General features: G+C 43.1%; 1 protein-coding gene across 3 annotated transcripts in view; it reads left to right on the top strand.

Annotated features, from left to right (window-relative positions):
- Window positions 1-14603, top strand: part of tns2a (tensin 2a) — a 68299-nt gene that overhangs the window by 17586 nt on the left and 36110 nt on the right. For all 3 annotated transcript variants that reach the window (XM_074642967.1, XM_074642966.1, XM_074642968.1), the window contains exons 2-3: window positions 4824-4929; window positions 5494-5531. In XM_074642967.1, coding sequence (XP_074499068.1) covers window positions 4824-4929; window positions 5494-5531 — 144 coding nt within the window. The remainder of the gene's footprint in view (window positions 1-4823; window positions 4930-5493; window positions 5532-14603) is intronic.

The following is a 14603-nucleotide window of genomic DNA, read 5'->3' as shown; positions in this document are numbered from 1 at the left end:
GTTCTTCTACGGACAAAATCAGTACGAGAGTTTCCCCCTCAAGGCTTCTTTCGACGTGTGCCCTCGCTGACCATCTGCAGCTGAAGCTGAGGTCACGGTATCCAGGCCTGTAGTCAGTAATGTACCACTCCCACACAATGCCCATCTTTGTCTAAATATCAAGACTATTTTTGGAGAGAGAAAGAAGAGGGAAGGAGCAAGAGAGTTTCCAGTGATGTGTGTGTGTGTGTGTGTGTGTATTTGTTTTGACATTTGTATGCATAAATCTCTGCCTGTGTGTGTGCATCTCTTGTATCCCTCCCTCGTTCAATCCAGCTACTGTTCAGTGACAGCTGGCAGACGTGCGGCGAGGAAGGTGAGGGGTTTCGGGTTAGAAAGCGTTTCTTTGACTCCAGAAACCCCTGGTTCATTTTTCTGCCAGAAAGCTAAAAATATTAGAAAAAGACCTTATTGTGCGTAGCTGATGTTGTAGGGGGGAGGTGGGGTCTGTCCTTGCATAAGGGTGGGGTGGGGTGGACACGGGGACGGGGACGGGAAGAGGAAAGGGTAAGGCTGTCTGTTTCCACCGACGGTCTGCAGGGACACACGTCTGTACGTGAGTCAGTGTTTGTGTGTGTAGAGGTTTTTCTTCCTGAAGTCTAAGGTAGCTGTTTACAATTTGTGTCACTTCTGTGGAAATGTAGGCAGGTCCCAGCTGGTGGACGCTTTGTAGCTCAGATGGTCACATGTACTGTGTGCTTGTGAGGGTTTGTCAGAGATGGCAGATGGATCCAGATGTTGTTGTTTTTTACAGTATGAGTGAATATATCGATTTGTTTTCTTATTTTGAATGTTTTCCTTCTGCTTTTCTCTCAGGCAACAGAGATGATCTAACCGGTATCTTTATTAGCTCACTAAATACCGAATAACACATGTTTTACCAAGGGACGATGTTTTTTATCCATTACAGTGGTGACGGTAATTACTATCCTGGGGACCGGGCTCAGCATCACAGGTTGTTTTTAGTGCTTATATACACTCAGGCTCTTCCAGCTGTTTTCTGCTTCCTCTGTTCTAATCCTCCTCTCAAAGTTGTAAACCTCCTTCACTGAGGTTTCCTTTTGCTGGACTCCCAAGCTGAACAGAGTTATTTCGATAGATTTTGGTAGTTAACCAAGTTTGCTTTCCTTAATTAGAGTGGCAGTAGGCAGTATATTTTTGGCATCATTGGGCAAAAATTCCATAATAACCTTTCAGCATATTGTAATTCAAGTGTTCTGAGAGACTTCTTCACCTCATCATGGCTCTGTTTTAAGGCTTTAAAAAAATCTAGCCCGTGACGGGAGACTTTGACCAATCACAGGTCATTTCAGAGAGAGAGCGTTCCTATTGGCTATGCTCCGGTCATCTGACCGGAACTTGGCGTTCCTTCAAGAGATTTCCCGGAGATTTCACAATGGCTGCCGTGTCACAAACGTTCTCATTTTACAGCTAAACAGTACACTACAAGATGATTCTGAAAATATTTGAGGAGAGAAATAGGCATTAACGTAACATAATATTGATATCATAATATTTGATCCCTTTTTCTTTCTTACGATAATTACATATGTTAATGTTAAAGGTGCTAAATTCGAAATTCAAAGCATGAATATAGGAGCAAGCAACTATTTGTAATGTAAAGATATAGTGGACTAATGGCTACCTGAGCAGAGAATGAAGTCGCTCTCCCTGTGTGTGTTATGATCCAAGCTTCTCTGTGCTTTGCTTACGTAGCCGGGCCGGCTGCGCATGCCATTTGGTGTATGTGAGTCTATCTGTTGTGCCTCTGGCTAGCTTATGGCCGCCGCTTTGCACTGCGCTCATACGGCGGTTACAGCTGATAACGCTGTCCCAACCCATGGCTTGTAGTTGAAGTGTAGCGCTGTAGCACTGGTCAGCGCTGTTGCCGTTGTTAGCACCGCTAGCTGCTAGCCACCGTTTCAGCCGTTTCCATGTTAAGAGCCGTTTGGAGGCAATAGATATGCTCTGAATTCCGTATTGAGCACCTTTAAATACTCAATTGTGCTCTAGCTAATGTGAATGTTAAAATTTAACTATTTTTCAACAAACAAAACAAAGGTTACGACATAGGCTAGTCTGCCTAGCAGCATGGAAACAGCTTCTGTGCTCTACTGTATTCTGTCAGTACAACTGTATTATATTAAAATATATCTTATCTATAGACTACATAGTTCATGTTAATAAAATGTACCCAAATTCACAAATATGTAGGATATTACTACCAACATTCATGTAATATTACATCACAACATCTGCTGTATCAGCCATGTGTTTACTACGTGTTTATTCACATATACAGCTGGGAAGTGGCGTCGGATCACAAGTGGTCACTGGAGACGCATGTGGAGACGGAATTCTAATGCCAGATGTGAACAGACGTACTTAAAGCTGTCCACTTGTGTTAGGATCACTCAGGACGCATGTTAATGCCAGGTCTGAGCAAGGCCAAAGATCCCCAGCCGGACGCCAACCGGGAACGTTCCCTGTCAGGGCCTTAACCCCTATAGGCAACTGTTGCATGTCGGTTGCATGAAATATAACGTGGTTTTCATCAGTGAAGACTCACCATCCTGTCCTCTCACGTGAACCAGAGTATAGCAGCTTATATTATTGCTGTCAATCCATCTAAGACCTTATACAGCATTCAGTAGCAGAGTGGTGTATCACCATCTGACCATGATTGCCATGTGGTTGGACTATATAGTGGTCTTGATTGTGTCTGAAACAGGAAGAATGCTGCCAACCTCTCATCTATGTGTTTATCTCTCAGCCCACATCACCGCTGCGGTTCTAGCTGACAGTAACTGGCTGCTTTTTTAAACTCACCATGGGCCCCATGTGTATACTCGTGCATGCCTACACATACACACACATACATACTTCACAAGATTATTGCACAGAAGAGAATGAGGGCATACTACTATAATCTACAAAAACACGAGAAGAAGTTTGGTGTTCTTTTGTGACTGTGTGTGTCAAAGTACAGTATATATCTAACATATGTGGTCATTAGGCATAAATGTCAAGGCAGAGCTAATGAGCAAGGCATACATGAGGTTGTTAACTTGGTCATGAGGCGAAGCGGCATGTATTATGTTCGGGGTTCAGGCAAGGCTGGACTTGGAGTAGTAAAGGAGGAGAGCCAAATCAAAGATTCATCAAAACAGGATCAAGATAAGATGAAAAAACATGAAACTTTAATGAAGTCTGTGTGGACTTTGGTTTGTTACTGCGAGAAAAGCGCAAACGAGAACGGGCCAAGTCATGCTGAGTCAACTGGAGATTAACGAAAACAGAAGAAATTTCCAAAATTCATGACTTTTAAAGAGGGACGTCAATCCTCTGACCGCACCATGTTACATAACAGCCCACCACCACCACCACCGCCAGCAGCCGCTGAGCCACCCACCCGGTCGGTCCACCTCCACCAATCCAGGGTGCTGCGGTCATAGTACACTTGCAACTGGAGCAGGCCAGCGGCCGCTTAACACGGCTGGCAGAGGGTGATGCCAGGCAGGCAGCTGTCCAAACACTGTCCGGTCCCTAGAAAGAAAGAGTCAGAGCGGCAGGATGATGGAAAAAAGTGTGTAAACAGCACCCTTTCTTTGTTACCAAGGAGGAAAAGCACACACAGAGGAAACAAAAAAGCCTTTATGTGTTGTATCAGGTTAATTATCCAAAGCTATGGAAACATGGATACCGAGTAGCCTTCTTACATCGCTGTTTTCTCGTGGTGATGATGTTGATGGACAGAGTAGAAACACTATTTGTCGACAAATCCTACACACTTTTGACTGGATACCTGCTAGTTTCCAGACTACGTGTGCTGCCGTTCAGCATGACATTGCACAAACTGTTTTTTCACATGCCCACCCCCACCCCCACACTCATTTCCCTCCTCCCGTTATGTATCCATGGAAGAAAACATGCTAAGCAATCCCCATACTTAGCCCTGGGTTGTTAGTGTTCTCATGTTCAAAGCCTCCACAGAGTCACGTCAGGCCCAGTCATCTGTGGATGTGATCCCATGTTGGGCAACAAAGAGGCACTGGGCGGGATTGGTTCCCTACCACACACACACACACACACACACACACACACACACACACACACACTGATGTACACACCCTAACACAGACGTTAACACATGGTGTGACAAATGTGAACATGAGAAAGAAAAAGGGGTTGATTTATTTTACTTTCGCTTTTCATCACTCTCTTTTTTAAGAATTAAACTAACACATTTGCTCGTCTTTTCCTCTTTCCCAAACCTTCTCACACACTCACAAATGCACACACACACACTAAGGATTATAGTGTGGTATGGGCGGGAACCACAAGGATTATTACTGGAAGACAGTTACACAACCAGAACAGAAGTTCAAGAGGCAAAGGGAGTAGAGAATGGAGTTGTAGTTGTGCACATACATACATATATATGCTCCCTGCTCTGTCATACACAAAGGTTAAAGCTGACAGTTCTGAACTCCTTTCATTACTAAAGTCCACAAACTCACAAGCCATTACTTTGTTTTCTTCTTTCTTTCCTTTCATGAAAAGAGTTGGGGAAGTCCAATTTCTTTGTGCGTCTTGTTTTCATCCTGTCAGATGGAAGCGGACGGAGGATTAAACTTCTTGGACGAAGGTCAAACGAGGATTCTCGCATTGTTTCTGAGAGTAGGCTGCCCTCGCAGACTGCTGTGTTGCCACGTCTGGTCCTGTATCGGGTTTCTAAAGTGTGAATCTCATTTTCCCTTGTGTGTGTGTTTGTGTGTCTGCAGGGGGGGAAAGGAGAGCCCCACGTCTTCAAGGAAAAGACCTTTAAGAAGAAGCGGCAGTGCAGCGTGTGCCGTCAGAACGTCGACGCCGTCGGCTCCTTCTGCAGAGGTAAACGTTTCCGTTACGTGTTGTCGTTGTTGGTGTCACAGTTTTGGTCACTCACGACTAAGTAACTCTAAAGGACCAACAAGAACATGCTAAGGAATGTCATGTAGGATGTGTCACATATGAATGAATCAAAGGCAGCACACGCCAGTTGTGTCACGTAGCATTTGATCTCTGTAGCGCACACCGGACGCGGCGTTCTGACAAATCTGGGGAACGAATGTGACAAAATAACTGCTTTTCTAGAGTCTTATCAAATGTCGACGCAAAGTAGCACAGTTGCATATTCTGATTGTGCAAAAGGAGGTACTGGTGTTTTGACATGTGTCATAACCTTGGTGTGTGTTTCCCTTCAGGTTATAAGTCATAGGATGCAGAGATCACTTGTACAGTAATATAGCAGGATGATATCAAGATTTTTACTGATTGACATGAAATCAAATCAAATGGGAATTAGAGTTGCGTAGACCGATAGAGAGCAGGTTGAACACATTGCTAAACTCATATACTCATTTTTGTTGTGTTTTTTTTCTGTCCTCTCTCGTTCCCTTCTGTCATTCTTCATAGTATGCAAGACAGCCACCCACAGGAAGTGTGAGGCCAAGGTAAGAATCCACTTCACACACCCCCCACTCATACTTGCTAACCTTGCAACTGAGGGAGTTTGAGAGACTTTGTTTGCTTTATTTTAGTGACTTTTAAAGAATGAAAATAACAAAATAATAAAGACACTGCAACAAAATGTTTTTGTCAAATAGGCCTACTTTTAATTAAATTAATTCTCAGGAAAGTAAAGTGAATAATTTGCCCCTCAGGGGTGAACTTAGGCTAATATTCATAATTTTTCCTTCATTCAGTCATTTTTGCCCCTGCTTGAGTATTTCTTTTTTGTAGTACTCTCCATTTCTCTCTCCTTCTCTCACTCACTGAAGGCCCTTTCAGATACAATGCGACAACGGCACCGCTGCGCTCTGAAACGCGTTACTTCCAATGGCTTGCGCCACAGCACGATGGCTTTGCTGTGATGCTGAGATGTGCGACGAGCGCATCTTAAACTGAGCCACGGTGCTGCGAGCAGCTCTCCTCCACCGGACATTTGGTGTAACTACAGTATATTGCCGACCGGGTGGAAACAGTAGAGCTTATGGCACACTGTACAGTGCCAGGAACAGGTAGGGAACAAAAGTAGTGCAACCACTTCTGGTTGCAAAAAAACAAGATGGCGGCGGCCAAAATTACAAACTCAAGGCTTCAGAACCGTAGTCGACAAATCAATGGGTGACATCACAGTGACTACATCCACTTCTTCTCGTTGAAATATTGCAAAATAGTTTTTAGGCTTAGTTGAAGTGAAAAAAGTTTATAAACAAAATGTGCAATTAAAACCGGAAACTTTCACATTTTCTTTTGCCTTCTTTCTGTAAATTTGGTTCAAATTGCGCAACATTTGGACGGAAACTACTGTCAAGCTCCAACAAATGAATTGCAGTCACATGGACTCATCAAGTCAATGACCTGAGGTCTCATGACAGGTCAAAACATTCAATAAACAAATAAATGTAATAAAGGAAACTGTTAATGATGCCAAATATGCAACATATTAAGTAGACTGTGGTAAATATGGGCAGGAGATGTTCATGGTTTTATCTTCAGAGGAACTGGATGAATATGAGAAAAATATAACAGTGAAAGATAATGCTTTGTTGCATTGTTTAAAGCATTGTTGTCTTATCTTATTAATATCTTTTTGTTGTTGTGCAGTCATCGCCAGCCATCACCATGACCCCACTAATTCAAGGTTAAGCCCAGATGCTGACCCACTAATCTTAATGGGCCTCTGGGAGATAGCCATCCTTGTTCGTAGAGATTCATGTGACTGCACTGAACTGTAGGAACAACATGTCAATGCTTATCTGAGCTGTTTAATAGATTGTAATGCCAGTGAGGTGTGAAAAGACACATGACAGCGGCTCTATCCGGGCAGAAGTCTCAAGATCTCTGCTAATATGAAGGCAGCTCAGTTGCATTCCTCAGAAAGAGCTGCAAACCTTGCTCAAACCCCACACTGCTGCCTCTGTGAAAGGATCATTGATGGAGGGGATGGTGCAATGAATAGACAGAGGGATGCAGAGGGGGAGAATGCAAGCCATGGCCAAAGTGATGAAGAGGGGGTAGAGGCTGAAGCAGGGAGCCTTGGCAGGCAGCAGCAGGCAAAAGAGAGAAAGCCAAGGGCGAAGGCATGTGGCAAAGACGAGCCTCATTCCTCCAGCGTCGCCCCTTCCTCTTGTCTTTTATCTGAGGAGAGGAGAGCCCTGAGGATGAGACCAGAGATGAAAGGATGGCTTTGAAACAGCACATGCAATAAAAAAAAAAAAATCTGACTTTTCACTACAACTTGTGATGTAGGCTTTGATCTTTGCTTGGAGTTTACAAGTTGGTTTGCCTCTGGGTATGTTAATCTTGTGTTTGATATAACAATCGATTAGACTGTTGTCAGGCTGTTAAATAGGCGTTATCAATCACTATAAGCCCCATACATGTGGGTCAATAGGGGCCTACTACACCCACTAGTAGGTTTTATCATCTATTCACATGGTAGATCACCGATAGAAGGTATAAAAGAACACGACAGCGACTGTAGTAATTAAGACAGGAGCAGAAGTGGAAGTCAGAACACAGGGTTTTCACCAAGGAGACTGGAGTTTGCCTTCCTTGTTTGGAGTTATTTAACCCAAAACACAATGTTTGTTTTTTCTAAAGAAGTTGTAGTTTTGTTGCCTAAACCTAAAGAAATAAGAAGTTGTAGTTTTGTTGTCTAAACCTAAAGAAGTTGTAGTTTTGTTGCCTAAACCTAAAGAAGTTGTAGTTTTGTTGTCTAAACCTAAAGAAGTTGTAGTTTTGTTGCCTAAACCTAAAGAAGTTGTAGTTTCGTTGCCTAAAGAACCCTTTTTGTTTGTGTTCAAAACGTGACGTTTCATTCAGTTTTACAACATGTTAGAATGTGTTGCTTTTAAGTTTCACTTTCACTTTTACAACGTAGAAGGTGTAGCAGCCCAACAGGCAACAACAGCTGTCAGTGTGTCAGTGTGCTGACTTGACTATGACTTGCCATAAACTGCATGTGATTATCATAAAGTGGGCATGTCTGTAAAGGGGAGACTCGTGGGTACCCATAGAACCCATTTTCATTCAAATATCTTGAGGTCAGAGGTCAAGGGATCCCTTGACCATGACACTTTTTCTTTGCCAAAATTTAGCGCACATTTGGAGCGTTATTTAACCTCCTTCACAACAAGCTAGTATGACATGGTTGGTACCAATGTATTCCTTACATTTTTTTTTCATATGATACCAGTATCTTCACTCTAGCTTTAAAACTGCGTCCGTTACAACTTCCGAAGAATTGCCTTAAGGAAATTATTGGCGTTAAAACATATTTGCTTTGCTGCGTCATTATCCCATTAACTTTGACAGCCTTAGTGGCAAGTTTACATACATCAGTCAACTATAACTGACAACACGATCAAATGTTAGGCAGACTTTATGAATAGTTTCATCATGTTGAGAATATTATGCGGCACTGCCGCTCAAAGGCTGCCGGCAGCCTCCGGCAAATTTTAAGGTGAAATGGTTTCTTGCATGTTACTCAATTCACAAGTTGACATTACTACACCTTTGCTTTGGACAGAGTCAGGCTAGCTGTTTCCCTAACTATTTCTGGAGGAGAAAAAGGGGGCTGAAGAGAAACTCTATCCCTGTTATTTATTTTAAATGGCACGAGCAATGTTGGGTCACTAAAAGGCTGCAATCATGATATTAGAATATCTCATTTTTCATACTGTTATCTCCTTTTGGAAAGTAAATCTAGAAATGTTGCAATAGAGCAGATAAAACAGCAAATCATTGCAAAAACATTTATTTATTTTTGTTCTACATAAATTCTGGGTAAACTTAATTGTTAGGATTGATTACAGAAAGAAGCAGGATGTTGTTTATTAGCCTTACTGTGACTGCCTGATGTGTGGTTGTTGACTGGTTGTTTGAGAGCGATATCCATCGCTGTTGCCCAGGAAGGGAGAGGTCAGATAAGGGGTGGGAGGGGATGAACTGGCTGCTGTGTTCATCTCAGCTGTTATCTAACCATGTATGTAGGGGGAAATCTAAGTCGGGATGGAGCTGGGATGGCATCAATCTGTAATAATTATTTTGTGACGATGGAGACGTAAAGATCTAAATAGCAGATCCCAGCTGTCTGCCCGCCTATAGCTGATGAGCTTTAGCCTTATAGGGAGTGACTTGTACTAAACAGCTGTTCTTACTGGTGTTACAAGTCGTATTAGTTCAAGGTGTTTCCTCACTTGCACCTCATTCACATTTGGCAGTTATTACCTAGAACCTTGTGCATGAATCGACCACCTTCAACCTCCTCTGTGAGCATATTTACTGTGTTTATGTGCACTCACACATCTGGAGATCTGCCCTCTGTCATCTGTAAGCCATCCTGTTCTCCCCAGGCTTCTATTTGCATCTCCAGCCGTCTAGTGTTGCCGTAAGCTCTGTGACAAATCAACTCATTACCACACCGTCCAGTATCCCATCAGTGCTTCTGCTCCGGTTCTCTGGAAAACCCCTCGTTCTCAAACTCCCCTCCTAAAGAGAGAATGATTGGTGATGATAAGTAGTCTTGTAAAGTACAGTATGTTTTCCTGTTCTCTACTCTTTGCCCACAAGGTCAACAGCCTCCAGCTGACCCATCTCTATTCTATTAAAAACACACTGAGACACAAACACACACGCACAAACAGAAGGCCATAACAGCCCAGTCGCATAGCAGTTGTTGAAATAGTCACGAAATCGAATATATTGATTTCTCTACATAGACACAAATTTAAAAAAAAAATTGTGATGGTCAGCACGAAATCAATTTGTATGTAATCCATGTATTTGTGAACCGGGAAGTATAAAGAGTGGTGAACGCCACGTAAGGAGGAGGTCGTGGTGGATGGGTGGGTCAAAAAACACAGAATTTTCACCCAGGAGACCGGTGTTTGTGTCCCGTGTGAAACCAGAAGTCAAAGTTGATTTATTTGTTGCGTAACTTCCGTATTTAAGTTACAGCACTTCCAGAGTGATTTAAACCTCCAACCACGTTATTTTCCTAAACCTAATTAAGTAGTTTGTTGCCTAAGCCTATCCGAGTCAATCTATTCCTAAACCTAACTACGTAGTTTTATTTTGAAAATACTGGAGCGGTAATTGAAACGTGCGTCACGTGTTGTTGAAAGTCGTATATGTACACAAATCAAATAGATTAAATTTCGTGACTATTTCACGAACTGCCGTGAGAATGTGTTGGCCATAAACAAGTTTATTTCAGCATGTTCTCTCAGAGAACAGTTCCTTATCTTTGATCCCAAGTGGAAAATGTAGTCCACAGGGAATTGTGGGGAGAGAGAGAGAGAGAGAGAGAGACTGGGGCCCGGGGGCAAAGAGATGGAGGGAAGGTTGGGGAAAGACACAGAGATGGGGAGGGGAGGGAGGAGGGGAACAGTGGGAGGAGGAAGGATTAAAATTAGTGAAATACAGCCTGTGACGAGTTGACTGGCCCGTCTGTCTAATTAGGCAAGAAGAGGCATTTCCGCTGGTCAGGGAAAAACACTCCATGACTGATACAGGAGAAATGGTTCACTCAATGACTGTATGGCTGAAACCCTTTGACTATTATTGTCTGGCTGACAAGTAGATTAGACTAGAGATGGACATGGAGTGGACTGACTCAATGTTATGTGGTGATTGGCTGACTGTTACCACCAGACCAAGTGTGCAACCCAGTCGCCAGGTTAAAATGTTGACATTGTACTTTTCTGCAATCCACGGATATGTTGAATCTCAACGTTCCTGAACTGAAAAATACATTTCATATCAACATTTCTACATACGCGTATATCACCGTTATAGTGGCGCTTTTGCCGTTTTCTCAATTTTGTTTAGGTTTAGGCAAAAAAAACTACTTGTTTAGGTTTAGTAAAAGAGCGTGGTTTGGGTTCAAATAAGTATGTTACTTTTGGTTTCATCCATCCACCCTGACCTTCTCTAGGCAGACTTACGCGTGTAATACGTCAAAAACAAACGTAATCCGGGAGACAATGCGCTCCCTCGAAACGTAATTGGCAATGCCATTAGCTAATGTAGCTTAAGAGCTAATGTTAGGCTGTAAACAAACTACACTGCAGACGCATGAACACGAGTTTACACAACGAGGCTGTAAAGGCAGACGAGTCGACGCAATGACGTTTAGTAGTCTTATTTATCCACTTGTTAGCAACCGCCTTTTTTAAAACACTTAAAGGCTTCAAAATTCACAAATGGGTTATGTACTGACGTATTTTATAATGTAGAACAAAACGTTATAATCTCTTAATCTTATTATCTTAGACAGACCTTATTTCAACCAAAATCCCATTAAAAAAAACAACAATTTAAGGTTTTAGGGCTCATTCCTGCACCACACTAATATCTCTACTGTACAGGGCCCAAATCCATAAACAAATTACAACTATTTGGAGGTGATAGGTTACCTTGGTTACCAATGTTACCAAGCTAGAAACGTTTAGACACAGTTTCCAGTGACCTTTGCATTGTGGTTTCAACTTTTCTAACTAAATGGACTTGGTAAATGGACTTGCATTTATATAGCTCTTTTCTAGTCTTCCGACCACTCAAAGCACTTTACACTACATGTCAGCAGTCACCCATTCACACACACATTCATACACTGATGGCAGAGGCTGCTAAGGTGCCAACTTTGTCCATCAGGATCTAATCTAAATACTCATTCACACACCGATGGCTATGCCTTCGGGAGCAATTTGGGGTTAAGTGTCTTGCTCAAGGACACATCGACATGTGACCCGGAGCAGCCGAGGATCGAACCACCGACCTTCCGATTGGTGGACAACCTGCTCTACCCTCTGAGCCACAGCCGCCCAACTATGTTCTAACTATGTTCCTTCTTTTTGTTGGCTTACCATTTGCTTGAATTTATCATTTCCTCACTGTCTGTTTGTCTGAGGAGCACACTATAACATAAACTCTAATAGTCCTGACTGGAAAAAAGGTTGAGTGATAAGCCATCCTACAGATGGTGTATGTTGGCAGAGCAGAGCTGTGTATCACAGTAATTACAATCCCTGCTTCCCCTCTGTGTATCAGGGTTTGCCCTCGTCTCTCGTCCTTATCCGCCGCACATGTCAAAATACGTTTTACACAAGACCAAGCTGTGAACTGTTTGCAATGCCTGCTCCTCTTTACAAGAAGAGGATGTACAATCAAAGTACAGATAGATGGAGTGGAAGTGGGGGGGAGGATGCAGGGACGAGAGAAAGAGCAACAAAACCCTCCTGATGTTTCTCAGACCTAAAAGCCTTTCATCAGGACAGTTGTGGTTGGAGTCCCACTCCCCAGCCCCTCTTTATTTTGAGTAAAGAAAATGCATTCTAGATGAAAGGGCGACAGCAGAGGAAACAGTCTGCAAACTACTTTTTTCTGTCTGTGATCCTGTTTAAAGCTGCAGTGGGTAGAAATGGAGCAAATATGATTTAAGAAAGTTCAAAAAAAGTCCCTATATCCTGACTAATCTGCAAAAAAAATCACGTGTCTCTGTGTCCTCCGGTGCTCCTAACGGCATCTGCAAGGTTTCACAGACCGGAGGAAAACAAGCAGTCAGAGCTGATCTGGAGTCTGCCATCCAGCTGCCGTCTATGAGAGCCACGAATCAATCACTTGTGAACTTTGAGCAAACGGTCAAACTAGGCAGCGCTGATCAAATATGAATCAATATTCTGTTACTATAACGCCTATTTTTCAAATGTTTTTAGAATAATCTTGTACTGTTTAGCAGCCATGTTGAGTTCTGTCGAAGAAATACCAAGCACCGCCCACCAGCCGGAGCACAGCCAATAGGAACACTCTCTCTCTCTGAAATGACCTTTGATTGGTCAAAGTCTCCCGTCACAGGCTAGATTTTCTAAAGCCTGAAAACAGAGCCACGAGGAGGTGCAGAAGTATCTCTCAGAACACTTAAATTGCAACATGCTGAAAAGTTATTATGGATTTTTTGCCAGATGATGCCAAAAGATATTCTGCCTACTGCCGCTTTAAGCCCTGTTCTCTCTTTGCTGGAACTATTTCCCTCCGTGGTCCATGTCACTTATATTTCTGTCTGGCTAACAGACACGGAACAAAGGAAGTGATGAGGAGATGGAATGATGGAATAATGGTTAGAAAAAGTGCACCGTATAGTCCATGTTTTCCCAACATGCAGCTCACACATCACAGCTGACCCAACATCCCCCTCACCCTACAGACTTCCTGTCAAATGGTCAAACCTCTTCCCGGTTGTTGCAGTGATGTTACTATAGGAAGATGTCACTCATTGCTGTTAAAACATGTCAGCCACAGCATATAGTGTTTAACGATTTTGTGGGCCATGGCTGAAATATTTACAACAAGGCAAAAAACAACAACATTGAAATATTCATTCAAACAGTTTACTGTAAACAGCCTTCTGAATCATTTCAATAGGTGCTGGAACTAATCACAGAATTGTAGTTCGGGGGGAATCTGAGTAACATCAATAAGTGAGTAATCTGTGGTTATAGTTTTGTGGCCTTGAGCCCGGACCTCTGGATCCCCTCCTGCAGGCTCTGCACTTCACCAAATACTCATCAGTGTGAGTCATTCAGGATAACACGATCCAACACTTTAACATTACAGAGACGGGGACTGTCTCCCAGGACTAAAGGAGTCACCGCTTTATCACAGACAGCTCTGGTAATTGCCGAGATAGGCTGGCGTGTTTTGAGTTAAAGCTGTGTGTGTGTGTGTGTGTGTGTGTGTGTGTGTGTGTGTTGGGGGGCAAGGGAATGAACAAGTGAGGGAGCGATGTTGATGAGAGTTAAAACCATAAGCATGACAGCTAAGTTAGCCAAGTTGGGACCCCGCCAGTCCACAGTGTGTGTGTGTGTGTGTGTGTGTGTGTGTGTGTGTGTGTGTGTGTGTGTGTGTGTGCGTGTGTGTGTGCGTGTGCGTGTGCGCGTGCGCGTGTGCGTGTGTGTGTGTGTACCAGCAGGGGCGTAAGCCGCACTAATTGGCCAGTGGGTTTGGCCAGTCTTGAATCTAACAGGAAGAGACCGTTTGGATATCTCTGTTACCAGGGATCTTAAATATTGACACCCACACTGGTGCAGGACATGAGTCACAGATGTTAGTGATATCCACTGTAATGATTTGTACCGGCTTTTAATTCCTGTCAACTGCCTCGTGTCCCGTACTGTCTAAATTCACCTCCTCAGATGATGAAAGAGAAAAAAAAAATCAGAGGGACATAATAAGGGTGTTTTCACATCTAGTCCTTTTCAAACGAACCAAACTCAGTCCTCTTAAAGTGGACCAAAAAGTGAACCAACAGAAAAGGGACTCAGTTTTGTTTCTGGTCCACTTCAGCTCTGATGGGGCCTCAGTCTTCTCTCTGTTCACACTATAGTTCCTTCCTTCATCACTGCTGGTCAATGCTTTCCCCCTTCAATGACATTTTTAGGGACAGAATACTGTCCAGTTCGTCGTAAAATGGGCATGTGTCTTTTAAAGTCAGCGGATTTCCCGCTTTTTCTCATTTT

This window comes from Sebastes fasciatus, chromosome 8 (genome assembly GCF_043250625.1).
Source record: "Sebastes fasciatus isolate fSebFas1 chromosome 8, fSebFas1.pri, whole genome shotgun sequence".
Taxonomy (NCBI): Eukaryota; Metazoa; Chordata; class Actinopteri; order Perciformes; family Sebastidae; genus Sebastes; species Sebastes fasciatus.
Note: the sequence above shows the minus strand (reverse complement) of the source record. Positions and strands in the feature narration are given on the sequence as shown.